At 37.2% G+C, this 27,960-nt stretch overlaps 1 protein-coding gene across 3 annotated transcripts in view; it reads right to left on the minus strand.

Moving 5' to 3' along the window:
* Positions 1-27,960, minus strand: part of LOC118729851 (alpha-2-macroglobulin) — a 118,256-nt gene that overhangs the window by 32,622 nt on the left and 57,674 nt on the right. Inside the window, exons 1-8 of one of the 3 annotated variants that reach the window (XM_036457387.2) lie at positions 8,561-8,733; positions 4,313-4,496; positions 3,338-3,497; positions 3,124-3,176; positions 1,911-1,931; positions 1,465-1,633; positions 724-808; positions 80-200 (exon numbers count right to left, since the gene is read on the minus strand). In XM_036457387.2, coding sequence (XP_036313280.1) covers positions 80-200; positions 724-808; positions 1,465-1,633; positions 1,911-1,931; positions 3,124-3,176; positions 3,338-3,497; positions 4,313-4,496; positions 8,561-8,643 — 876 coding nt within the window. In that variant the 5' untranslated portion in view covers positions 8,644-8,733. Of the gene's footprint in view, positions 1-79; positions 201-719; positions 809-1,464; positions 1,634-1,910; positions 1,932-3,123; positions 3,177-3,337; positions 3,498-4,312; positions 4,497-8,560; positions 8,734-27,960 lie in introns of those variants that run through there. The other 2 variants (XM_045587735.1, XM_045587736.1) reach the window with 2 other exon arrangements.

Here is a 27,960-nt window from a genome sequence, read left to right on the forward strand (position 1 = left end):
CTGAGTTAGCACCACGTTGTGACTCCCTGCTTATTAACAGTGCCTTCATCATTAGTCCCTAAAAGAGTTTTCCACCTACCTTTTGACTTAATTTCTCACAGATAGCTTGTGACTCTCCACCAAAACAGTTAGAAGGATTATGATACTTTCTGCACATGCTCATGGTCACATGTCCTGGGACTGGTTTTCCATACGTGTATCTGTCATAAGAACATCACCAAATGAATCAAAGTAGACATTGAAAATCCACATTTTCTACCTATGAATATTTCCCCTTTTAGCTACAGTATATTTACTCCCTTCTCTCCCTCTAGTCTGCACTTTCCACTTGCAGGCTCAAACATTATTGAGCACAGTCAAGTAATGATCCTTCTCTTCTAGAATTCTCCAGTGTAACCTGCTGAAACTTACTATCGTCTTCTTTTATCATGCCCTTTTTCCTTAATTTTTAATTTTCATTTAAAAAACTATATTTTGTAGCCTAGTCTCTATAGGGACAGTTGCCTGTGCAATGATAGTTATAATAATGTTGATAAGATCATGAAAGAAAATAAGAAGGCAATAGGAGAGAAAGGTTCTAGAGGTGGAATGTTCTCATGTATCTCAAGTATTTGTGCTGTCACTGCTCCTAGAAACACTTGCCAAAATATCCCAAATGGTGAGTCTTTTTAAAATAATCCCCCTTCCCAAAAGATTAAAAAAAAAACACCCCAAAACACTCACGTGCCACACACTGACACAGTCACCTCTTCGTCCAAGATAGTGATTATCTTTGGCACTGTTACTTTCACTTCAAACTTGGGAAGCACTGTTGATAGGAGATACAGGAAGTTTGTGATTAGTTGTCATCTTCTGGGGAATTAGTATTTTCAGGTTCTTTGTAACACATCCCTAATAATATATATATAAACATATATTTAATTGATTTTTTTTTTTTTACACAGAGAAGGGGAGAGGGAAAGAGACTTAGAAACATCGATCAATAGCCTTTTGCACACTTCCCACAGGGTATGTGCCCACAGCCAAGGTACATGCCCTTGACTGGAATCGAACCCGGGACCTTTCAGTCTGCAGGCCGACACTCTTTCCACTGAGCCAAACCAGTTAGGGCCCTAATAATATTTTAGGCTCCTGAAGAGACAGCTCTCTTCTCCAATATATCTACCTTGCTCAAATGGAGACAGGTTGAAGAATGAGACAGACCCTTGTAACCTTAATGAATTAGGAAGATTCTACTAAAACAAGGATGTTTTCTATTTTTTTGGAGATGAAAATATAATTAAGTTACATGAAGTCCTATTCACAAAGCATTAATTATCTTAATGGGAATAACATATATTAATTGGTTCTACTCCAGCCCACTGTCTCCCAGGAAAAGGGAAAGGATTCAAAATAAGCTCAAATTCTAGGCCTGAGAAGTTTAAATACAAAGAAAAATATTCCATGATTTTCCATAATTCATACCAAATTCCTCCACGGTGAAGGCCTGCTCTGTCCTTTCACCTGATTCCTTCTGTACCACCACCTTATAGTTGCCCTGAAATGGCTCTGATGAGAGGGGAAAGGACAATTGCTTGAGGCCACTCTCTAACTGGAGCTTCTGCCATTGTGCGATGCGATTTCCTTTGGGGTCCTATAGATACACGAATCGAAAATTACTAAAGAGCTTAGAGCATTAGAGACAATTTAGGGAATCTATAGAAACTCTATGTTATCCACAAAGAGGAAAATGGGATGGGTCATAAGGAGTGGGGAGGGGAGATGAGTTATACCATCAGTGTTATATGAGTTTGAAGGTTTCTCCCTTAATGACAAGTTTCTGGAATATTGTAAGAATCTCTCAAATATAATAACATTTCCCCTAAATTTATAACTTTACCTGTAATAATGGAATGCTTCATTTCACTTACCTCAATGCATACTAGTGGAATCTGAAAGAGAAAAGAGAAATAAAGTTTAGAATTGTTCACAAATATTCTCACTTCTGATTTATAAGCAAGGTAGTTTTATCTAGAATAACTTTAACATAAAAAATTACAAGTTAAGTTTTACAGAACTTTTAACTAATCATTTAAAAGCAATTAATAAGTAATGATAAGAATGTAATAGGCTGTCAGCAACAAATACATGTATGCACTTACCATTCATTAAGAATGGGATTTACTAACATTACTTAAATGTGTATGGCATCCCAGGGAAGAACACTCTTTTGATTTGAAATTTTATAGGCTGAGAAGTAAAATACCAGCAGAAGTATAAGTAACTATGTTCAGACTCAAATATTAAGATGGATCACAGAATTCTTAGATCATTCTAAGAATAAAGAAGAATGGCAATAGCTCCTCTGATATCAATGTTTATTCATTATTAAAAAGTAATATTTTTTATTTATTTATTTTTATTTATTTTTTATAGTTTTTATTGATTTTTTGCAGAGAGGAAGGGAGAGAGATAGAGAGCTAGAAACGTCGATGAGAGAGAAACAGCGACCAGCTGCCTCCTGCACACCCCCTACCAAGGATGTGCCCGCAACCAACATACATGCCCCTGACTGGAATTGAACCTGGGACCTTTCAGTCTGCAGACCAACGTTCTACCACTGAGCCAAACCGGTTTTGGCAAAAAAAAAAAAAAAAAAAAAAAAAAAAAAAAATATATATATATATATATATATATATATATATATATATATATATATATATTTATTTATTAAGTGCCTACTATGTGCTGTGTGTCACTATAGGTTCTGAGAATATTGCAATGCACAAAAGAACAATATATCTGCTTTCAAGGAGCTTACTTTATAATAAGGAATGGATACAAAAATATATGTGTATAGAGTTGAGATATATATTTCATATCTATATATATTTGAGATTGAGAAATTTCTAAGTTTAATTAAGTGACAAATGCCTAAGTTCAGTACCAAGACAGAAAAACTTAACTACTTTCTTGACCAGGTAAACTGTTTTAAAATGAGGATATTACACTATTGTAATGCCAGAAATTACTATTATCGATACCAGATTTCTCCTCTCCCTGGTCCTCCCCCAGCACCCAAAACAGACTCCCAATCAGGTTACACAGATAATAAGGATTCTGTATAGATATAAGGAGACTCACCAACTCACTCAGGGGGTGAAAATTTTCATCCAATGAGACAACACGAAACTTCACTGAAACAGAAATATTTTTTATCACTAGAAATCTTAAATCAGTCTTATACGCTGGAAAGACAAACTATTAAGAAACCAGTATTATAGGGTTTTTGACTGGGAAACACACAGGGGAGAATCTTTCCTTTTTGAAGTTGTCGTGACTGTTGGCCTCTCTGTACCTGTCTGTCCTGGTTTGTAGATAGGCTTGTCTGTCTGGACAAAGACCAGGCTCTCTAGGTTTTTAACCACCACTGTGGTCTGCCTTCTGAATTCGTGGGTTGCTCCTTTCACTCGGACAGAAAGAAACATTACCTCTTCACTGGATGAAATTCTTGGGACCTGAAATACAAGAGAGATCCGGAGAATCCATTCAGTCTTCAATGTTTCCTCCACCATCCCTGGAGATATTGCCTCTTTTACTTAACTTCACTCCCTCATTCTTATCACAGGAAATGGGCACGGACGAAAATTACTTTGGTCATTTTACAAGTAGGGAGACAGGACATAAGATGGAGGAAAATACCTCAGTAAGAAAGGTCATAAATGAGATTCACATCACCTTACAGATCAGTCTTTAATCAGTTAATACACTGAACTTGACCAAGTTTTTATGTGCTGACAGGGCATTATAAAAGCATAGCTAAGCCTATGAGGAAGAAAACTACAATATTTTATTACTATAGATTGTGAGTATTTTATATGTGGGCAACACTGAAGAGTTATTGGATATTTGCTCATGGTAATTTCTATAACTTTCACTCTCAGAAAGAGTATGGGGTGATGTATTCCTGTCAACCCACCACTGGGGGCTTATGTTGAATATTGGCCTAGTTTGTTTTTAAAAAAATTTTTTTTTTCTCATTTAATTTTAAGAAGTCACATTTTTCCTTTATCTAGTGCATGCTGCTTTTTTTTTTTTTTTTTTTTTTGCTAATAGAAACTTTCTTTGATCATGAAGATGGTTTAAATATGCTTATAAGTATTTGTATCTCATAAATTCCTGCATAGCTGATACTTTCTACACTTAGTTGCTACATTTACATTTCTTTCTGAAGTCCTTGCCAGCCTCTCAAAGTCTTATCTTGACTGGATTCTGGATCCCTGTGACCCTGACTAACAGAAACAAGTATATTCAGCCAAACAGCCATACTCACAGTGAAGGAGACACAGCGGAATAAGTCACTTTCGACCACCAGGTCAGTGAAGACGCTCTCATTCTTCCTGAGAGAATCCAAGGAAACGCTTACAGTCACTGTCTCATTCAGGTGGCTCAGAAGGAGGCAGGCCTTCTCAGGGGTCTCAGTGTGGAGTAGGGAGGGGACCAACGCCATATACTGCCTAGAAAGGGGGAAGTCCAAGGAGAGGAGCGGCATTGTTATCAACAGCAATATTTTCTATAGAAATTATGGGTACTGTCATTAGTTCTCTACCAAGAGGAGACGTATTGAGAAGCATGAAATTAATCTTTGCTGTTGAGCAGCATATATGAGAATTATTCCCCTGTCCATCACCAGTGATATGGCAGTGAACATTTTGCTTGAGGTGAGCCTTAAATAGATTAAAATTAGTAGGTTTACCTTCCTTTAAGAAACCCCAAAATGTCCGAAACCGGTTTGGCTCAGTGGTAGAGCGTCGGTCTGCGGACTGAGGAGTCCCAGGTTCGATTCCGGTCAAGGGCATGTACATTGGTTGCGGGCACATCCCCGGTAGGGGGTGTGCAAGAGGCAGCTGGTCCATGTTTCTCTCTCATCGACGTTTCTAACTCTCTCTCCCTCTCCCTTCCTCTCTGTAAAAAATCAATAAAATATATTTTTAAAAAAAGAAACCCCAAAATGTAGGCATCTGAATTAAAATAAGGAAATATGCTAATTATATATATTTATGCTGTAAATCTATTATACATTAGGATTTTTGTAGAAAACAAGCAAGCTTTCAGGTGAGACACTGAAAAACCAATTATTTTACAGAACTTTCATTGAGTATAGATTCTATACTATATCTATCTATTTATCTATTATCTGTCTATCTGTCATCTTCAACAGCCCTGAGAAAAATGGTATGCAAGTACTTGCTTTCCACTTTACAGATGTGAAATCTGAGACTTAAGGCAAGTGAGTCCTTAATTTAAGGTTTCAGTTGTGGTAAGCGAAATCTGAGACTTAAGGCAAGTGAGTCCTTAATTTAAGGTTTCAGTTGTGGTAAGCAACTAATGAAACCTTGGGTGTTACATAACTCTGGATGTTTGCACTTTAAATATTTGCCTTTCAACTTTGGGCTAGACAATGACTCCACTCAAAAATGGTCTTCTAGTGATTGACTTTTGAGTCTTGGTAACTCATGAGCAAACCAGAAACATTTCCAATATTCCTCATATATATTTTTATTGACCCTGTAGTTTTCAAATAGTTTTTAATTGAGTTTATTAGGTGACATTGGTTAACAAAACCATACAGGTTTTGTTATGTCCAGATTTCAAGATCCCCAAGGACCACCAGGAAGCCGAGTCCGATGCAAAAAACAAAAGAGCCTTTATTCAAACTCGAGTCTGGTCCCCCTGCCTCTACCAACACAGAGGCAAAATTCAAAGAGCTCTGAGCTCTGAAAGTGTGGTCCTTTTTATAGGGTTTTAGGGTTGGTTGGTGGGGTGATGCTCAGACCACTGAGTTGGCTGTTTCTGATTGGTGGGGTGAGTGCTAGGGTCCGGTTACGCTGGGTTACTTCCCTCTGTATTTCTATTGGCTGATTTAAGGGTGGGTTGGGTAATTGATACATTTTGTGGTTTTTCTCAGAAAGGGGTTATGTCGGAGACATAGTTATACAAGACAGTTACACAGTACAAAACGGAGTCAGTCCTGCTCTGCCCTTGAAAGAAGGCCTAAGTGCTGGGAAGGGGCCATGAGACCGTATCTCAAGGCCTGGACTGGTGTCAGCACTGACAACTCTATAGTCCACGGCCTCTCTGGAAGTATGATCCAACATTCTCACTCTCTTACAGTTTCAAATATTCTCTTCCACTTCCTCTAGTCCCCTTTCCTTCAGGCTATCAATGAAATGTTTAATTTTTATGCTTCAGAATATATTTTATAAATCTGGTTTATTCATTCTTTAGTTTGAAACCTTAAATTAAGGACGCACTTGCTTTAAGTCTCAGATTCCACATTGTGCCATTCCATCTTTCTCAGGGCTGTTGAAGATGATAGATAGACAGATGATGATAGATAAATAGATAGATATAAGATAGATACTCAATGAAAGTTTTGTGAACCTTAAATTAAGGACTCACTTGCTTTAAGTCTCAATTAATCCTTTCACCATTTTATCACCCAGAATTTTTGTTTGCAAAACTCATAACATTTTTTAGATAGCATGCAGTCCTCACATTGCATCTGCAACCTGGGCATGTGTCCCGACCAGAAACAGAACTGTGACCTCCTGGTTCATAGGTGGACGCTGAACCACTGTGCCACACCCACTGGGCTTTATGACGATGTTTTAAGATAAAACATATTCTTGTATAAGTTTTCCATGGAATCTTAAATATCATAGAAATAAGATACCCAATATAATTTATTTTAAAAATAAATCAAATGCTCAGTGGGTATGGCTCAGTGGTTGAGTGTCAACCCATAATCAGGAGGTCACGGTTAGATTCCTGGTAAGGGCTTGTGACCGGGTTTCCTACTGGGGATGTGCCCGCAACCAACGTACATGTCCTTGACTGGAATCGAACCTGGGACCTTTCAGTCCGCAGATCGATGCTCTACCACTGAGCCAAACCGGTTTTGGCTATCCTAAGATTTTTATGCTTCAAAATATTTTATGGATCACTCTTGCTTTTTTATTTACAAGTATATATATGCATATATACTGATAAATATAATATTATATGTGGGTATATAAATTTAATTCTAACTCCTCTTTTAAATGTAATGTGACCCTGAAGTTGTAAATATTGAACATTATATTCTGTATTCAGTTATTTTCAAAAGTCTTACTCATATAATAAAATATATAAAAACAAATTAATATATATCATAAATTATAATGCATACATATTATATCCTTATTAACAATTCTTGTAAACCTTCTACATTAAATGCTAGAAATCACCCAGTGCCCTATTTATCAAGAATTGCTTCACCCAGCCGGCATGGCTCAGTGGTTGAGTATTGACCTATGAACTAGGAGGTCACAGTTAGGTTCCTGATCAGGACATCTGTCCAGGATGCAGGCTCGATCTGCAGTGGGGGCGTGCAGGGGACAGCTGATCGATAACTCTCTCTCATCATTGTGTTTCTATCCCTCTCTTCCTCTCTAAAATCAATACAAATATATTTTTAAAAAAGAATAAAGCAACATCAATTTGTTAAAAAAAAAAAAAAAGAAGAAAAAAGAATTGCTTCTAATCATCTGTCAGCTGGTTATTTCCTTTAGGTCTTCCGTCAATTTTGTTGAAACAAAAAATTTGTCACCACATGAGCTACTAAAGGATTCTTTGCTTTTTCGAAAATCAACATTAGTATTTCAAATTGTTCCTTTCTTTGGCATCCTGATGATTTTTATATTCCAGGACAATGCTACACAGAACAATTTGACTGAGGGGAAAGATTTGTTTTTCTCTCATCAAATGGAAGATGGGTAATTAAGAAAGGGGAGGTAAGGCAAGATAAATAGCATGGTCTACAGCAGATCAATATGCATGTGAGAATCTGACAGCTGATTTCACTAAAACTATCCATTTTTAATGCCCTTTAGAAAGTCCTAATATATTCCTGGATTATTTAGAAATTCAGAGTTCCAGAGAATTAGAGAAAAATGCTTAAGAAAAACTAAAGAATGAATAAACCAGATTTATAAAATATCATCATTGAAAGAGACCTTAGAGATAAGAAAGTGACAGTTTCATAAGGAAGACGAATGAATGACATAAAGAAGAATCTAAAATAAAGAATTCTTTTTTTTTTTTTTTTTTGCCTAGGGAGTTTACTTTTATTTGTAATTTTATTCCTATTTTCCTCTCTCTGTCTCTCCCTTCCTTGCTCCTTTTCTCTCTCCACCTCTCCCTCCCTGCCTGTCTTCATCCATGAGTCCCACAGCTCTCAAAGCAAAAGTAAAACAGATATGTGGTTGGTGGGTCAAGGAGACGTTGTAAGGAGAAGGATAAGTTGGCAAAAGCCTAAAATAAAGAATTCTTTTTCTTAACTCCTAAAAGTGCATTTTAATGAGCCAAGCAAGAGTTTAAAACACACACACATACACACACACACACCCACACACACACACACACACGCACAACACACCCACACACAACCGCTCACAGAGTATTTCAATTCAAAGCAGAAAAAAACAAAAAAAAAAAAAAGAAGGAAAGGACTCAAGTTTATGTTCTATGAGAAACTCACGGTTGTCCAGAAGCTGAGGCATCTGCAGGCAGGAAGACCAGAAAAAGGACGATAAGACTTGGATGGAGTTTGTTCTTCTCCATGTTGCAGGGAGAAGACACCTGAGGAGACCAGACTGTACTGTGCCCGGCTTCCTGTAGCTGGTCTGGTCTCAAGCCTTCCTCAGAGCAACCGGGCCTTTTGTTTGCTCTCTGAACAACAGGAAGTTCCACCCCCACCAAATGTCTAAACAAACTAAAAGTCTCTGAATGTTCTCTGGAAGGGTCATTGCGCCCAGGGGCCTAATTACAGTAAAGGGGTCAAGGTTAATTCCTGGCAGGGTAACTGGAACTCTTGGAGGGATAAAACCCACATTCCTGTCAGTGCTCACTTTCTTTGGCTTTTACTGTAAAGCAGCTAGTCAGCTTTTAAATCCCTCTCTCTTTTACTCCCTCCTTCCATTTCCCCACAGCACCTTGTATGGCATTCCTCATGTCTTTTGCATGAATAGTTGGTAAGGGAAACGACAATTTAAATGATACTGGACAGGCCCAAAATAGACATTTCACTGCAAGTCAGTGAGACTGAAAGTTCTCTGTTATGTATAGCTACCTTAAGTGTGGAAGCAGTTTCAGAATTCAATAGTCCTCTGTGGAAATGACAATGAATTCAATTAATAGGTTTTTGACTTTAGGGATATTCACTGGATTTCGATGAAGAGCCAGTCTTGGAAGAATAACTGAAAATATTTTTCTGTATTAAAAAAGTGAAAAGATGAAAGGAAAGGTAGCCAGACCTCAAAAACAAACTTGGACCTACTGTGCCTAACAAAGAACTCAGTTCTTTACCATCAACTATGCAAATAAATGTTACTGCCTTTTAAATATGCTGCTCCTTTCCAATCTTTAATCATATAAACTATTTCATCCATTTGTTCATCCAACTATTTTTTTTTAAATAAGTATTTTACAGCCTAGTATGGGTAGGTAGCATGTAAAATCATGGAGATAGAATGGGCATTGATACATTTACATAGGCCAGAGATGACGGTATTTTGAACTAGGGTATTCTTAATGAGCTTGAAAAGAGGTTGACAGATGTATATCACATTTAAAAGGTAAAATTATAGTATACAATGAATATATGAATGTGAATGATAAAGAAGAATGTGCTTTTCAATTTTCCTGGCTGGTCACTGAGTGAATTATGTTGCCTTTAACTGGTTGAGTAAAACAGGAAACAGGGTGGAAACAGAAGGACAGGGTGGCAACTGAAGGTTGGAAAGATAAAGAGTTTAGTTTTAGAAAGTACTTGTCGGATATTCAAGTATTAATATTCACACGGGTTTTATTTGCATCTAGAGTTTAGAGCAATGTGATCTAATAGAAATACTAGTAAATGTGAGCCTCCTATGTAACTACTTTTTCTAGTAGTCACATTAAACAAACAAAAAGAACACAGAGGTTGAGCATTGACCTATGAACCATGAGGTCACAGTTCAATTCCCAGTCAGGGCACAATGATTCTCTACTTCTTCCTCTCTGAAATCATTAAAAATATATTAGAAAATGCACACCAAAAAGTTGTCTTCTTTCAAAAAGGTCCTTTTGCCCATTTTTTGATTGGCTTGTTTCTCTTCCTTTTGTTAAGTTATATGAGTTCTCTATAAATTTGGAGATTAAATCCTTATCAGAGATGACAATGGCAAAATGTTCTCCCATGCAGAGGGCTTTCTTGTTTTGTTTGGTTTCTTTTGCTGTTCAGAAGCTTTTTATTTTGATGTCGTGCCATTTGTTTATTTTCTCTTTAGTTTCCATTGCCCTAGAAGCTGTAACAGTAAATATATTGCTTATGACAAATGTCTGCTCTTTTGCTGTCCATGGCTTCTTTAGGATTTTTGTGATTTCCCATCTTATGTTTAAGTCCTTTACCCATTTTGAGTTTATTTTTATGTATGGTGTAAGTTGGTGGTCTAGTTTCATTTTCTTTTTTTTTTTTTTGCATGCAACTGACCAATTTCCCAGCACCATTTACTGAAGAGACTGTCCTGACTCTAGTGTATGCTCTTGCCTCCTTTGTCAAATATTAATTAAGCATAATGGCTTGGGTTGATCTTTATTTTTTTTGTTTTGTTCCACTGGTCTATAGATCTGTTCTTGTGCCAGTACTAGGCAGTTTTGAGAATAGTGGCTTTGTAATACAGCTTGATATCTGCCATTGAGATTCCTCCAACTTAGTTCTTCTCAGAATTACTGCAGCTATTCCGGGTAATTTTTTATTCTAGATGAATTTTTAGAGAGATTGAAAGAGTTATAGGTCTTTGAAGTATGCTGTTGGTGTTTGAATGGGGATTGCATTGAATCTATAGATTGCTTTGAGTAGTTTGGACATTTTAATGACATTAATTCTACCAATCCATGAACATGGTATATTCTTTCATTTGTTTATGTCTTCCTTTATCTCTTTTTTCAGTGTCCTGTAATTTTGAGTACAGGTTCTTTACCTCTTTGGTCAAATTTATTCTTAGGTATCTATTTTTTAATTTTAATTTTTTCCTTTATTGAGTGCCCTTATGCCCTCCCCCTCCCCCTTGGTATCTGTGTCTGCTGATAAAGCTTATATGCATGCATAAAAGTCCTTTGGTTGATCTCTTCCCCTTACCCCTACACTCCCCTACCTTCTCTCTGAGGTTTGATGGTCTGATCGGTGCGTCTCTGTCTCTGGATCTGTTTTTGTTAATCAGTTTATGTTGTCCATTAGATTCCACAAATGAGTGAGATCATGTGATATTTATCTTTTTCTGACTGACTTATTTAGCTTAGCATAATGCTTTCCAGGTCCATCCATGCTGTTGCAAATGGTAATATTCCTAGGTATCTTATTTTTTTTGTTGCAATGGTAAATGGGATTGTTTTTTTACAGAGAGGAAGGGAGAGGATAGAGAGTTAGAAACATCAATGAGAGAGAAACATTGATCAGTTGCCTCCTGCACACTCCCTACTGGTAATGTGCCCGCAACCAAGGTACATGCCCTTGACCAGAATCCAACCTGGGACCCTTGAGTCTGCAGGGCAATACTCTATCCACTGAGCCAAACTGGTTAGGACAGGGATTTTTTTTTTTAAAGTTTCTTTTTCTGTGAGAATATAATGAACAACATAAATAGAACCAGAGTCATAGAAGCATTGAACAGACTGTCCAACCTATGAGGGAAGGCAGGGTGTGAGGGGTTAAGAGATCAAACAAAGAACTTGTATGCATGAATATAAGCATAAACAATGGACACAGATGAGGTGGGGGTATGAGGGCATGTTTTGGGGGTTGCGGGGTGGCCATGGAGGAGAGGTCAATAGGAGAAAAAGTAGACTTTTGTAATATTTTATACAATAAAGAATTAAAACACACACACACACACCAAAAAGACACAGATTCATTTTAATATTGTTTTACTTTGCTCAATATATCAAAAATATTATTTCAACATTTTATCATTATAAAAATTAATGAGATACTTTACATATTTTTTATATTGTCTTTGAAATCTGGTTTGGAGCCTATATTTACAACACATATCAATTTAGACTAGCCACATTTCAAGTGCCTAATCACCCAGGTAGCTACTGGTTGCCATATTTGACACAGTAGGCTTAGAACAATGTTTCTCAAATTATAGGTCACCATTATAGTGGGTTATGTCATCATAATCACAGGATCACGACCAAGATTTTGAAAGATGAACTAGAATATAATAAAAGAGAAAATTTAGTTTATCAAAAAGAGTAAGTGAAAATATTGATTTGGGAAATATCTGTTTCACATACTTTTAGCAGAAACTGCTGGTTGTGCCCTACTACCCCTTTTGCAATTCTATTAATAATGGAACTGAGTTTTAGCTGGCAACAACTGTCTTTTATTTCTCTCTGGAAGTGGGCATGGCTAAGCTCTGGTGATTGGAGTGTGAGTGGAATTGATGTATGAAACTTTTAGTACTTGACTTAAAAAAGGAAGGGTTGTTCATAGCAGCACAGTTTACAATACCTAAGATCAGGAAACAGCCCAACTGCCCATCAGTAGATGAGTGGATAAAAAAGCTGTGGTACATTTACACCATGGAATACTATGCAGCAGTTAAAAAAAAAAGAAAAAAAGAGAAGGGATGCTTATCTTTTGAGACAGCATGGATGGCCCTGGAGATGATTATGCTAAGCGAAATAAGCCAGTCAGAGCAAGACAAGTATCAGATGATCTCACTCATATGTGGATGGAATCTAATGAACAAAATAAAACCATGAACAAAATAGATCAAAAGACATAAACCATTCAACAGACTGATGAATTTCAGAGGGAAAGTTGGGGGTGGGTTGGTAGATAGAAAGAGATTAACCAAATAATTTATATGCATACTAGAGGCCTGGTACATGAAAATTCATGCACTGGAGCAGGGGTCCCTCAGCCTGGCTTGCCCTCTCTCATAGTCTGGGAGTCCTCAGGGGCAAGAGGCTACCTGGCCATCAGGGGAAAGTGATGCTCTTATCACACCTCTGTTGCTGCCCCTGGTTACCTGGGCCTTGGGCAGCCCTGGGTAGCTAGGCAGCTGCCATCCAAGGCTTGCCTGCATATCGGGCTGGCCCTGAGTGGCTGGGGGGTTGAAGAGACTGGGGGACTCTGGAGGCAGGTGTGCGGAGCAGCTGCGTGCCTGCTGCCCCAGCAGGGCTGAAGGGAGGAGGCGACACCATTTTTGAGGGCGGGGCAGTCAATTATCATATTCCCTTCTTATTAGCTGTGGGCGCCACCATATTTGCAATGGCATGAGCATGAGGGTCAATTAGCACATCTCCTCTTTTTTTATTTTTTTAAATAAATTTTTATTGTTCATATTATTACAAATGTTCCTCTTCTCCCCACCCCCTCCATTGCTCTCCTTCACCAGGTTCCCACCCCATCCTCTGCCCTTTCCCCACCCCCCATTGTCCTCATCCATAGGTGCACAGTTTAGGTTCAGTCTCTTCCCACACCCCCCTCTCCCTTTTTCCCCAATAATCGTCAGTACACTCCCCTTCCATAACTCTGATTCTATTATATTCACCAGTTAATATTGTTCATCAGATTTTTTTTTTAAATTTCCTTGGTTTTTAGATTCACTTGTTGATAGTTACATTTTTGTTGTTCATAATTTTTATCTTTATTTACTTTCTCTTCCGAAAGAACCCCCTTCAGCAATTCATATAATTCTGGTTTGGTGGTGATGAACTCCTTTAGCTTTTTTTTATTAGTGAAACTCTTTATCTGGCCTTCGATTCTGAGTGATAGCTTTACTGGGTAGATTATCTTTGGCTGTAGGTTCTCACTATTCATCACCTTGAATATTTCTTGCCATTCCCATCTGGCCTGCATAGATTCTGTTGAGAAATCAGCTGACAATTGTATAGGTGCTCCTTTCTAGGTAACTACCTGCTTTGCTCTTGCTGCTTTTAATATTCTCTCTTTGTTTTTTGCTCTTGAAATTTTAATTATGATATGTCTTGGTGTGGTCCTCCTTGGATTCCTTTTCTTTGGGATTCTGCGGGCTTCCTGGACTTGTAAGTCTAATTCTTTCACCAGGTGGGGAAGTTTTCTGTCACTATTTCTTTCAGTATGTTTTTGATATCTTGCTCTCTCTCATCTTCTGGGACCCCCATAATTCTGATGTTGGTTCGCTTGAAGTTGTCCCAGAGGTTTCTTACATTATCTTGAATTTTCTGGAGTCTCTTGCCTTCTTGCTTTTGCGGAGGAGTGTCTTCTGGTTCTTTATGTTCCAAATCTTTGACTTGATTCTTGCGATCTTCCATTCTGTTTTTAGGACTCTGTATATTTTTTATTTCAGACAATGTATTCTTTATTTCTTGTTGATTCCTTATTAATTCTAGTTGATCCCTTTTCATATCCTCATAGGTCTTATCGACCTTTTCTAGGAAATTCTTGAAAAACCTTATAAGTGTAGATTTGAACTCTATATCCAGTCACTTTTTGTCCTCCATTTCTTTCGTTTGTGATCTATTTTCTTGTCTCAGCATTTTTGCAGCTTCCCTGAGTTGGTAGCTTAAAAGTCTCTGTGTTCTGCTTAAATGGGGCGGGGTTTCAGGGTGGAGCCTACAGCCTTGGCTTCCGTCAGCCCCGCCCTATGCTGCTTCTGAGTCTCAGTAATCCCCAGGGTCCTTCAGTACTCGTTGCAAGCACCTCTGAGAGAAAGGTGCCCTCGATTTCGCCTGCTACCAAACAGTCTAGGCTCTCCCCCAATGAGCCCGGAACTGGGGTTCAGTTCAGTTGGAAGTGGAGTTGGAGGTGGCGTTCAGAGCAGCCTGGAGCTTTTGTCTCCTTCCCGCCAGGACAATCCTGTGGCACAGCCAACCGTCCCTTCTCTGTGCGCAATGTGCGCACCTCCCGGGGCTCTGCCTTTCGCCGCTCCCCTGGGATTCCGGCTCACAGCCCAGGCTCCCTCAGTTTGAGCCTGGGTCACCAGGGTCTGGCCTAGAACTGGGGTTAAGCGCTGTCGGGTCTGGGGCTCAGCACAGTCAGAGCTTTTATCTCCTTCCCACTAGGGAACGCCAGCCAGGCACTCAGCCGCCCCCTCCTCTCCGGCTCCGTCCTCTCCGCGCGTGCCGTGTGTCTCCATACCTTAGGCTTTCACAGCTCCTCTGTTCTTCCTTCTGGTTTTCTCCTTGCTTCTCGTTGTAGAATTTCCAGTCAGTCGACTTTCCTGTAGTTCTGGGTAATGTCCATTTTATATTTTAGTTGTATTTTATTGAAATTGTTGTGCAGCTAGGTGTTTACCTGTGCAGCCATCTTGGTTTCTCAGCACATCTCGTTATCAGATAGGATATACATAACCCATGGACACAGACAATAGGGAGGTGAAGACCTCGGGCGGGGGGTGTGGGGATGGGTTAGAAGGGGTCAATGAGGAAAAAGGAATACATTTATATAACTTTCAATAATAAAGATAAATAATAAAAAAGGAAAGGTTAGATTTGGTGCTACTCCTTTCTTCCTTCCCACTGGGTGCAATGCAGACAGGATGATTGTAGTCAGAACTTCCACTATAGGCCATAAGATGCGAGCCATATGACAAAAATGGCAGAATAACAAGTAAGACAGTCCCTGAATCATCTAAACTGGATTTTTACTTAAAAGAAAAAGGAGTTTTCTTATCTAAGCCATTGCATTTTGAGATTTCTTTGTTAAAGCAGTAGAACTTATATTTTAACTAATATATTTTCTCTTTTTTTTATTACTATCTCTATCTCAATTATCTCTCTCCATTGTAACTGTGAGTGTCCTAGATCACAGTATAAAAATTTCACATTGTGAAAATATGATTACAGTGTTATATTTATATTGTGAACTGACTAATGAAAATGTACAAAAATTATCATAGGATAAAGTTAAATCTGGACACTACCAGTTTACAATATTTAGCCTACTTATGAAGATTAAAGATTTATTAGCTCATTGGGAAAGCTGATGCTATTGAAATAGATGATAATACCCAGGTAGGATACGTTGATGAAAAAAGAAAGAGTCCAGGGCAGAGCCCAAGGAATACCACTGTCTAGGTGACGGGCAAGGGCACACAAATGGAACAAGAAGGGCCCTAGCTGGTTTGGCTCAGTAGATAGAGCGTCAGCCTGTGGACTGAAGGGTCTCAGGTTTGATTCTGGTCAAGGGCACAAACCCACTGGGTTGTGGGCTTGATCCCTAGTGGGGGACCTGCAGGAGGCAGCCGATTGGTGATTCTCTCTCATCATTGATGTTTCTTTCTCTCTTTCCCTCTCCCATCCTCTCTGAAATCAATAAAGATATATTAAAAAAGTGTCTATCATTAAAAAAAAATGAAACAAGAAGGGAAAGAGAGAAAGGGAGAAGTAACCAGGAAAGGGAGAAGTAACCAGAAAACCCCAAAGAAGGGACAATATTAAGAAAAAAATAGTCAAGAGAAGATTTTTATTAGTCAGAGTAATTGGGGCTTTAGCCAAGACATTAAAAAAAAAAAGCATTTCAAAAGTTTGCATGATTTTATAATGTGTTAATTAAAAATATAACAGAATTTAAATTGTTTTTAACAAACTAGAAATAAACACATATTTTAAGATTACTCACTTAAAGTAAGAGGGAGACAATCATAGCATTCATTTGGTGCCTTGTGATGAATTACAAAGATGATCTGTCAAGATGGTCTTGCTAAATTCCTAAATCTATTGCTAAATCTATTCATCTCAAATACCACAGTGAAGTAAAAGAATAGGCTGTGATTGTTTTTCTATTGCTGGGTTTAGGAACAAGGAGAATATCAGAACCCAGCTATTTCAGCATCCGGGCAAGGCAGAAGCTTGATTGACTGAGAGAAACGTAAGGCATTTGTCTGGAGGAGAAGAGAATAACAGGGATGTGAGCACGAGAGGGAGTTTTCTTTAAGAAGAGAGGGATTTGAGCAAGTTTAAATGAAATGTTGCTTCTATAAATGCTGACTGGGAGAAGCAGAAAAAGGGGCAGAGGTTGAACTTTGTGCTGTGAGAGAGGACTCTGAGGATGCGGGAGGTGGCTGTCTTAAAAAAGCGGATTACCCACAGGAGAAGCAGCACCACCTCAATAAATCATAGACACAAAGGAAAGTTTTATCTAACGTGCTCCCTTCAGCTCTCTCTTTCTGGAACACGCCCCCGCCTTTCCCGCCTTTTCTTCCAGGAGGCACAGCTTTATTTGCCTTTCTTCTTTGAAGCTGCGAGGACCCTTCTTTTGAACTCCAGAACTTGTTTTCTGAACCCATGCAGCCCAGCTGGCTCATTTCTCCCACAGCTCATCTCTCCCATCTCTGTGACTTTCTAAACAAACTTTTGCTTGTAAAGTTAAATAAAAAAAAAAAAAGTGCCGTGTTCACTACGATAAAACTTTAACTTCTTGAGAAGAGGGAAACCAAGCTTGACTGCATCAGTTTTCAGGACAAAGAAGTCATATTTCTGACTGATGCCTCTGAGCCTGTTTCCTTGTAAGAAGATATGGGAGTAATAATACCTGTGCCATCTGTCACCTTCACGGGGTAGTTTTACATAAGAAGCTATCTACATGTAACAGTTTTAAACCTGCAAATCTTATTGTATCAGTGAAAGTTAATATTTATGTTTGAATCTTAATGACCGAGGAAGAGGTCTGTTTCATAACTTCTGTGGGCTTTGGTATAAAATGGCATCCAAATAAAGAAAGTTAGGTTTCGTAAGTAACAAGTCCTTGAAAGGTAAGAGAAAGCACAACTGGGCCAAGTTCTTTAAGACTTTTGAAGTATTTAGCAAAAAAAAAAAAAAAAAAAAAAAAAAAAAAAAATTAGTTAGAAAGCTGAGATAAAGGAGTAAAAGAGAAAAGAAAAAGAAAAACAGTTCATAGAAAATAAAGTAAGGGAACAAAATGCAGGAGAACACATGCCATTAAGAACAAAGGAGGATTTTGTGGGAATTGAGAAAAGTTGGATTAGAATGTATACGGGCTTTGATAAAAATAGGGAAAAAATTTTCCTTGTGCCGATGCAGAAATTGAATACATCTTCTCTAATGGTACCAATTGTTACACTTAATTCTCTTTGCCTGAGAAAAGAGAACATTTAGACTAGTGTAGTTCCTAATAATAATGATAATGAGTGACATTTCGGCTGGTTACATATATTTTACTTTTATTTATTTGTTTGTTTGCTTATTTATTTCTTTATTTACTGATTTTAGACGGGAAAAGATTGAGAGAGAAATATCGATTGGCTACATTATCTTTGCTTGTTATAAGATTTCATTAGGCAGGTAGCTTTTTTATGTTACCAGCTAATTATAAGCTCTCTCCTTCCCTCCCTCCCTTCCTCCCTCCCACCTTCCTTCCTCCCTTCCTTCCTTCTCTTATTTCATTTAAAGATGTTTGCAAGAAGCAAGACTATTTAGTTGCTAAAAATTACATAGTCTGACACATTGTAGGCATTTAATAAATAATATTAATATTTATTAATATTTATTAAACACAATCATATTGAAATCATTATTAAATTAATGCACATATATATTATTGTTGAAAGCTATTTATTGCCTACTCATCTGCAGGAGGCTATTTCTCTGTTTTCCATGTCCATCTCCATCATGGAAAAGGAAACAGTCAGGTTCTTGAGTGGAAGAGCTGGGGATTAAGAAATTAAAGAAAGAAAGAGACCAAGAGGCAGAAATAGATTCATCAAGCTGGGCGCTAGGTGGGCACCATCCTCTTTGATGGAGAGGCAGTGAGCAGCTGAGCCATGCAGCAGGTTTATTTTATAGGGTCAAAAAAGCTTATTTACATTCTTAACTAGGCCCTAGCATCACTGGATTTACATATCTAGACCCACCCCTGCTGACACCTGGGCAAAGGTAAGTCAGAAACTGAATAACACCCCCAGCCCTCTTGGGGGCTGTAACTGGAACACAGACTCTGCCAGTGCCTCAGGCTCAGCTGACAATTTAAAGAATGTCCATATGCCTTCCCAGGAGGCCCTCTCATTCATCACCATTAGTTAATGATAAATTCATTAATTTATTCAGTAAACATTTTAAATTTTATTGGTGACAATGTAAGCATAAATATATGGTCAATGGTATTTAAGAAAAGATGTACAGAAGAAAGTATTTTTAAATTTTTTTCAAATATTTCTCTAAAAATAATACACACTTATCATAAAATACACAGGCATAAAGACAATAGAAAACAAAACACGAGTTTCTACTCTATTTCCAGTTCATAAAAATTGTTGAACACAATAATATATTTTAATTAGATAAACCACAAAGCAAAATATATAGTATAATGAAATCACACTTTTTAAAAAACCCATCTTAAAATCTCAAGTGACCCTGAAAAGCCAAAACAATTTGGAAAAAAAAGAAGTTGAAGGATCACACTTCCTGTTTTCAAAACATTACAAAGCTATAGTAATCAATGTGTTACTGGCATAAAAACAGATAACTAAATCAATGAAAAAGAATAGGAAGCCCAGGAACCAACCTTCATGTATATGATTAAATGATTAATTGATATTTAACAAGACCCTTCCATGGGGAAAGGACAGTCTCTTCAACAAGTAGTGTTGGGGAAACTGGATATCCACATGCAAAATAATCGCTATCTTACACCATATACAAAAGTTAACTCAATATGGACTGAAAAAATAATAAATCTAAGACCTAAACCTATAAAAAGACCATAAGAAAACATAGGGGAAAACTTAATGACATTGGATATAGCAATGATTAATTGGCTGTAACACCAAAAGCACAGGCAACAAAAACAAAATATCAATAGATAATTGGGACTGCATTAAACTTAAAAACTTTTGTACATCAAAGGACACAATCAACAGAGTGAAAGACAACCTATGGAATAGGACAATTTGCAACTCATTTATCTGATAAAGAGTTAATATATAATATATAAAGAACTCCTACAACTCAATAACAAAAATTAAGTAACTAGAGGTTTTTTTTATGAGCAAAGAACATGAATAGGTATTTTTCCAAAGATGATATACGAATGACCAATAAGCATATTAAAAGATATTCAACAGAATCAGAAAAATGCAAATTAAAACCGCAATGAGATACCACCTCACATCTGTCAGAATGGTTATCACTGATAACCAACAAACAAATGCTGACAGAAATATGGAGGAAAGGGAACTCTAATACACTGTAGGTGGGAATGTAAATTAGTACAACCACTATGGAAAACAGTGTGGAGTTTCCTCAAAAAATTAAAAATTAAATTGTCTTATGACCCAGTAATTCCACTTCTGGGTATATATATATATAAAAAATCCGAAATACTATTTCAAAGCAATATATGCCACCCATGTTTGTTGCAGCATGATTTACAACAGCCAAGATATGAAAGTGACCCAAGTGACTATTAATAGATAAATGGTAAATACACACAATTGAATACTACTCAGCCATAAAAAGGAGGAAATCTTGTCTTTTGCAACAGCATGAATGAACCTAGATCAATAGTCAGCAAACTGAGGCTCACAAGCCACATGCGGCTCTTTGGCCTCTTGAGTGTGGCTCTTCCACAAAATACCACGGCCTAGGCGAGTCTATTTTGAGGAAGTGGCATTAGAAGAAGTTTAAGTTTAAAAAATTTGGCTCTCAAAAGAAATTTCAATCGTTAAACTGTTGATATTTGGCTAATGAGTTGACTAATTATAAACTCATGTTGACTAATGACTTTGCTGACCACTGATTTAGAGGGTATTATGCTAAGTTAAATAAGTCAGACAGAGAAAGACATATACCACATGATTTCATTTACATATGGAATATAAAGAACAAAACAAACAAAAATAGACTCATAGATAATAGAACACAGGCTTGTGGTTGCCAGAGGAGAGTGGGGTTAAGGACTGGGTGAAAAAAGTGAAGGTATTAAGAAGTACAAATTGGTGGTTACAGAATAGTCACAGAGATGTATACTATAGCATAGGGGATATAGTCAATAATATTATAATAACTATGTGTGGAGCCAGGTGAATACTTTAAATATTGGGGTGGGGGGAGATACTCTCTAAAGTACATGATTGTCTAACTGCTATGCTGTATTCCTAAAACATTGAATATAAACTGTAATTGAAAGATAAAGTAATAAACTGGAAATAAATAGCAGTATAAGACACACACACACACACACACACAGAGTGAGATATCACTTCATGCACATTATGATGGCTACTATAAAAAAAAATAGAAAAATTGGAACCATGTTCACTATTGGTGGGATTGTTAAAAAAACAAACACTATGAAAAGCAGTATGGCAATTCCTCAAAAAAGTAGACCTAGAACTACCATATGATCTTTATTTCTGGATATATATATACACTATTTTAGAGATACATTTTCACATCAGCTTAAGTATCTATATTAAGAGAGATGTATTTTTTTGAATAATTATCTTATATCTGTATTACAATTAATGCCATTCCAATATTCAAATAGTATTTTTGTTATTCTACAATAGTTATTGCCTCAATGCACATCCTTATCTTTGATGAGTAGTTTGTACTGTAAATTATTAGAAGCAGAAATACTAAATCAAAAGGTTACTATTAAGATGAAAGTTTCACAAGGGAAAATATTTTGTTCAATGCTGTGTTCCCAGTGCCTAGAATAGTACCTGATGAGTATTAGGTGCTTAAAACATACTTATTTAATGTTGAAAGAAAAATATATACAGATTTTCTAAATTTCCAAAATATAGTTAAGGAGATATTAGCGGAGTAGACTATGACAGATGCTGATCGTGGCTTAACTATCTCTACAGCATTCCTCTCCCTATTCATCTTTAAGGCCTGGGTGGCTATTTGACCTATTCTGGCCAGTGACTTATAAATTGAAAACTTCTGGGTGAGCTTATGAGAAACTTTTGCTTTCTTCTTAAAAAGAGGAAGTTTGAGCGGACACACCACTGAATGTCCTTCTTCACTGTTCCTGCATGGGAAATGGATGTAATGCTTAAAGTTTTAATGGTCAACTCGAGATGACGAAATAGCAAGCGGGAGGAAACATCTGCGCGCTAAGCAAGTCCAAAAGACAGAAAGGGCCTCAGTCTCTGCCAGCATTATTGGGCAATAGCATCAGCCTTGGAATGTCAGCGTAAGCATGCCTTCCTTATTTGTTTAAGTAAATGTTGGCTGCTTTTCTGTTATTTATTGCCAGAAGGATTCTTAGCTGATACACAGACATCTGCAAAATATATCTTAAAGAGATAGCGGGGAGTGACCCAAGACATGGGGTTGTGAAACAAGCTGAGGTGTTGCGTGATGTGCAAGTGCAGAAGGAGTTTGGCTTGGCTGGGGCTTAGGGATAAGACTAGAAGAGGGAGGTTTAGAACCTGGTGTGCTACAAGAAAGAATTTGGATTTTATCCTTTAGGCAGTTAGAGAGACAAAGAGGTCAGTTAGGAGTGGGAGAAACATGATCACTCTGGTAGGAATATGGCACAATGTTGGAAAAGGGCAGTGTAGGAGGCAAGGAGACCATTCAGGATCAGGGGAGAGAATTGAAGGCCTGAAGAAAGGCTGCCACAGTGGGGAGAGGGAGAAAAAAGTGGATTTGCAGTATAATGGGCCTGACTTACTAACTTTAATATCAGTGGGCATATAAAAGAGAGAAGTTGTATTACTGCATTTGTCACACCTAAGACACCATTGGTCTAAAGGACACCATTATCTAATATGCTACTTGAAAGAAAACCCTCATCTAATTAAATTATGATACATTACTGATGGTCAAACACTTCCTGATTAAAAAGATGTGAAAAAAGATGTATATTAGAAACATTGAAAGCTGGTAAATAGCTAATCTTTCTAAATACTGCATGTTTTGATTATTTTACTTAATGTTTTAAAAATTTATGAAATAGTTATGTACTTTTTCCATTTTAGAGATGATAAATAGAGGATAACTCTAGGTTCCTTATTAGGGCAAATGCATGTATGACCTTGCTAATAACAGATGTAGAAAAGGTAGGAGGTGGTATTAGATCTATTGAATTTGAGCCCTCTGGAGGTAACCAGTGGAGCTCTTCTGTAGGGAGTTGGATATAAAGTTCAGAAGTTAAGGGAAAAAAGAGATTGATTAACTGAGTCATTCATTTATTTAGTCAATATGGCCTGCTATGAACCAAGCTTCGCATTGGGTACTGGAGATATTGTGACAAGCAAGCAGACAAGTGGAGAAGATGGGTATTATTTAGTCAGTCCACACCTATTTTAATGAACACTTTGTACTCCACAGTATTTTGTGGTTAACAGAAAACATGTATCTCTTCCATGGGGGAATGCATATTCACTTGCATCAAAACTAAAGGATATGGCTGGTGAAAAACATGCGAGCATGCCAACAGATTTAAGTTCATGACTGAGAACTTTGGTACAAACACTGTGCCTCCTTGCAGTACTACTGTATTGCTCAAGTAGCTTCATTCTCCTTCTCCTTTTACTATCTTTTCAATATTCCAAATGACTTCCTTCATGTATTCTTTCAGCCAATGACATTGCTTATTTCACTGTGAGAATTGAAGAAATCAGAAGTCAAAGTTCTGACCATCTTCCCCCAATACAAAAACTACCAGCTCCTTTGCACCAGTACCTGAGTACTCTGTCTTCTCTTTGAGTTATCCTGGATGGGCTGTCTGCGCATCTAAATCCAAACCATGATTTCAGTTTTGTACTGGACCTTATTCCTTTTTTGCACACTCAAAAACTTCATTACTAAAATTACTTACCTCATTCTATTGCACCATGAAATTTTTCCTGTTGATATCATTATTCTCATATAAATATATATTCCATCTGTGAAAAAAGCAAAGTCCTTACCTATACATTTTCTTCAACCTACCACCTAATATTTTTGCTCCCTTTGTCACAATATTTGTCCAAATTTACTGCTATCACTTTTTTTAAAAAATTCCTTTATAAACTTACTCCCACAAGGCTTTATCTTTATCATTAGACCTAAACAGTTCTCTTTAAAAATATATTTTTATTTATTTCAGAGAGGAAGGGAGAGGAGAAAGAGATTGAAACATCAGTGATGAGAATCTTTGATCTGCTGCTTCCTGCACTGCCCCTCACTGGGAATTGAGCCTGAAACCAGGGCATGTGCCCTTGACCAGAATCAAACTGGGGATCCTTCAGTCAGAAGGCTGACTCTATTCACTGAGCCAAACCAACTAGGACTCTCTTTTTATTCTGTCTTTCAGAATTAACTGATATATTTGCTCACTCTATTCTTGAAATCCTTCTTGAAGGAATTTCTTCACTTTAGTTTCAATATACCACACTTCTTTGATTTTCTGTCAATTATTTTCAGAACCTTTTGCTGACTATCTTTCTGACACTTAAACATTGCTGTGTCTCAAAGTTCAGTCCTCTGACTTTATCTCTTCTCAAGTCATACTCTCTTCTTACCCTGCTTTTTATTTTTAATAGCACATTTCATTTTGCACATGACTGTATAACATTATAAACAAGTTGGCACTATTATATGACAGGATATAGCATGTAATTACATATTATGTATATTTGCAATATATATAGTATATAAACACGTACTTGTTAATGCCTAGAATAGCACCCAGTTGTTCATAGTAGGTGCTCAATAAAGTGTTGAAAGAACAAATGATTAAAATCAGCGTATAAAAGAATACTGTGTGTTGGCAAATAAGTGCTGATTTCTACCTTTAGTTTCTCAAACAAGATTCCAATGTCCACAGAGTTGTCTTTCCCAGCACTGTGCTATTTGCAAAACTGATAAGCATTCCTTTTGTGTGTTTAGTTACTTGACAGAACATGTAGAACTGAAAAAGACTAAATATTAAGGATTTGACGTGAAAAATTAGAGAACATCTTCCAAGTTACACATACTTATTAAACTTCTAGATATAGTAATTTGATTGTAAATTAAGCAATGAACTCACTAGCAAATACGTGGCTCACATTTCTCTAATTATTTTGCACAAAGATATCATGATTTCTTTAAATTCCTTGCCAATTTCATGTCATAAAATGGCTTCCTCTTCATCTATACTACCAGTAATTCAGTCAATGGATTCTTTTCCTTTCCTTCCACTTACCCACTTACAACATTTATTGAGCCTGCACTGAGTTCAGATGAAATAACTCGCCCCCCAAATACATGAGGTTCTTTCTTTGTAAACTCAGGAAGATGTACAATCTTGATATACTCAGAGCATTAACATTTGGAGCTGGGACGTGACTTGAATAAACATTGCAGTCAGGGTGGCCCTGGCAGAGCAATTTCCCACAGCAGAGCACAATGCCAATTACAATAATATCAATAGTGTTTTTGAGAACAGAGAAACAAGGAACTCAAAATTCTTTTTACAAACCTAATATAGCATCGACATTCAAACCTGCCAAAGGCAACACAAAACGACTAATTTCACTTGTAAATACCAATAAAATCTTAAATGAAAAGTTAGTAAACATAATCCAGCAGCACATTAAAGAATTACCAATTTAGCCCCAGCCAGTTTTGCTCAGTGGATAGAGTGTTGGCCTGTGGACTGAAGGGTCTTGGGTTCTATTCCCATCAAGGGCATGTACCTTGGTTGCAGGCTCCTCCCCAGTCAGGCCTTGGTCGGTGCGTGTGCAATGGGCAGCCAATCGATGTGTTTCTCTCACATTGATATTTCTCTCTGTTTTCCCTCTCTTGCCCACTCTCTCTAAAAGTCAATGGAAAAATATCCTCAGTTGAAGATAAAAAAATAAAAAATAAAGAATTACTTATTTTACACCATGACTGAATTAATTTCATTTTCATAGATGTAGGAAGGTACTTGACAAAATTAAACATCTATTCTTCATGAAAATACCTGGTAAAAGAGTAACAAAGAGTAAGCAATAGTTTCATAACTATGTGTTTTATATGTACATAATAGTATATTCTTACCCTATAAGCTAGTGACAAGCTTAATAAGAAAGCATTATTTACAGTGAATCAGAAATAGAACAAGAAGGTTATCTTCACTACTCTTCAAGTTTGTTCTACAGGCTTTAGCCAATACAAATATAATAAAATACAGATAGTAAGTAAAAAAGGGAAAAGGTAAAAATGATCATTATTTGAAAATGAGATAATTTTATACCTTGAAAATATAAGAGAATCAACTTGAAATATAAGAGAATCAACCAAGAAATCACTTTGTAAAATAGGAGAATTCACTAAGACAGCTCACTAAATATTTGCCAATATAAACAAAATCTAACTATCAAAACCCTAATTACCCACACACAATTACACATGTCATTTGACACAGCAATTACATAGTTAGGAATTCAGTCTATGTCCATATTAACACTCTTGTGAAAACATTATGTTCCAGGCCAGTGGTTGGCAAACTCATTAGTCAACAGAGCCAAATATCAACAGTACAAGGATTGAAATTTCTTTTGAGAGCCAATTGTTTTAACTTAAACTTTTTCTAACGCCACTTCTTCAAAATAGACTTGGCCAGGCCATGGTATTTTGTGGAAGAGCCACACTCAAGGGGCCAAAGAGCTGCATGTGGCTCAAGAGCCACAGTTTGCCGACCATGGTTCCAGGTCATTCATTTCAGTTGTTTGTAGTAGGATGGCCTGGAAACACTCAAATTTACAAAAACAGGGAGCTGGGTTAACAAATTATGGGGCATCCACACAATGTAATGCTATGAAGCTGTGAAAAAAAAAATGCATTGATGTGGAAGCATGTCTAAGGTATACTATGTGAAAATAAAAAGTATGTTTATGTTACCTTTTATGTTAAGGTGAAAATAAGAATTAATAATAATGTTTATTGTGGAATCAACAAAGAAAGTTTGGAAAATTACATGAAACTCTATTTGAGGGATGCTCAGCAAAAAGTGGGCCAATTAGGAACAAAGGTGAGAAGATGACTTTCATTGTGTATCTTTATTTTTTTTAATTTATTTTTTATCTTTTCCAAGATATTTTTATTGACTTCAGGGAAGGGAGAGAGAGATAGAAACATCAATGATCAGAGAGAATCATTGATCAGCTGCCTCCTGCACACCCCCACCGGAGATGAGCCCACACAACCCAGGCATGTGTCCTTGACTGGAATCAAACCTGGGACTCTTCAGTTGATGGGCCAATGGCGCTATCCACTGAGCCAAACCAGCCAGGGCTCATTGTGTATTTTTCAATGTTTTAGTATTTGAGCCATGTAACCACTACCCATAAAAAATACAAATTAAAAATTTCAAGAAAAACAAATTGACTTGTAAAGTTGGGTGAGTCCTGAAAGTTTTTATCCAAACTATCTGGAAAACATCATTAACTGCACAAAAACATTAATAAATCCACAACCAAAACCACAAAATTGTGCAGATCTACTATGCCACTTTGTGTAAACAATAAACTCATTTCACAATCACTGGCAGAATTACTTGGTATGAGGTGCTCTGTAATTCATGAAGATAAAAAGCCCAGAGAAAATGTAATCTAGTGATCGACACATGAGTAAATAATGACATCACTATGATTCCAGTGCCTTGAAAGACTTAAATGTAGTGTTGAGAAGGGGTTAAGGGACACCTGCACCTGACAGGGGAGGAAGTTCCTGCGGATAATCCCCATGTCCAGTAGAAGGAAGAGAAGTTATTCAGATGATGGAGTTGGAGGAAGAGAGAACACATACATATGTGAAAAGGCATGGTCTCATTGACGCACTGTACCTAGTCAAAAACAGATGTGAAGAGCAGAAAAGGACGAGGTGGGAGCAGACGGGGAGGCAGGGGCCAGAATGTAAGGATCTGGGGGCTGAGCACAAAGCCTTTTCTTGAAGATTCTGAAATAGAGAAGTGACATG

This window comes from Pipistrellus kuhlii, unplaced genomic scaffold (assembly GCF_014108245.1).
Source record: "Pipistrellus kuhlii isolate mPipKuh1 unplaced genomic scaffold, mPipKuh1.p scaffold_m20_p_3, whole genome shotgun sequence".
Taxonomy (NCBI): Eukaryota; Metazoa; Chordata; class Mammalia; order Chiroptera; family Vespertilionidae; genus Pipistrellus; species Pipistrellus kuhlii.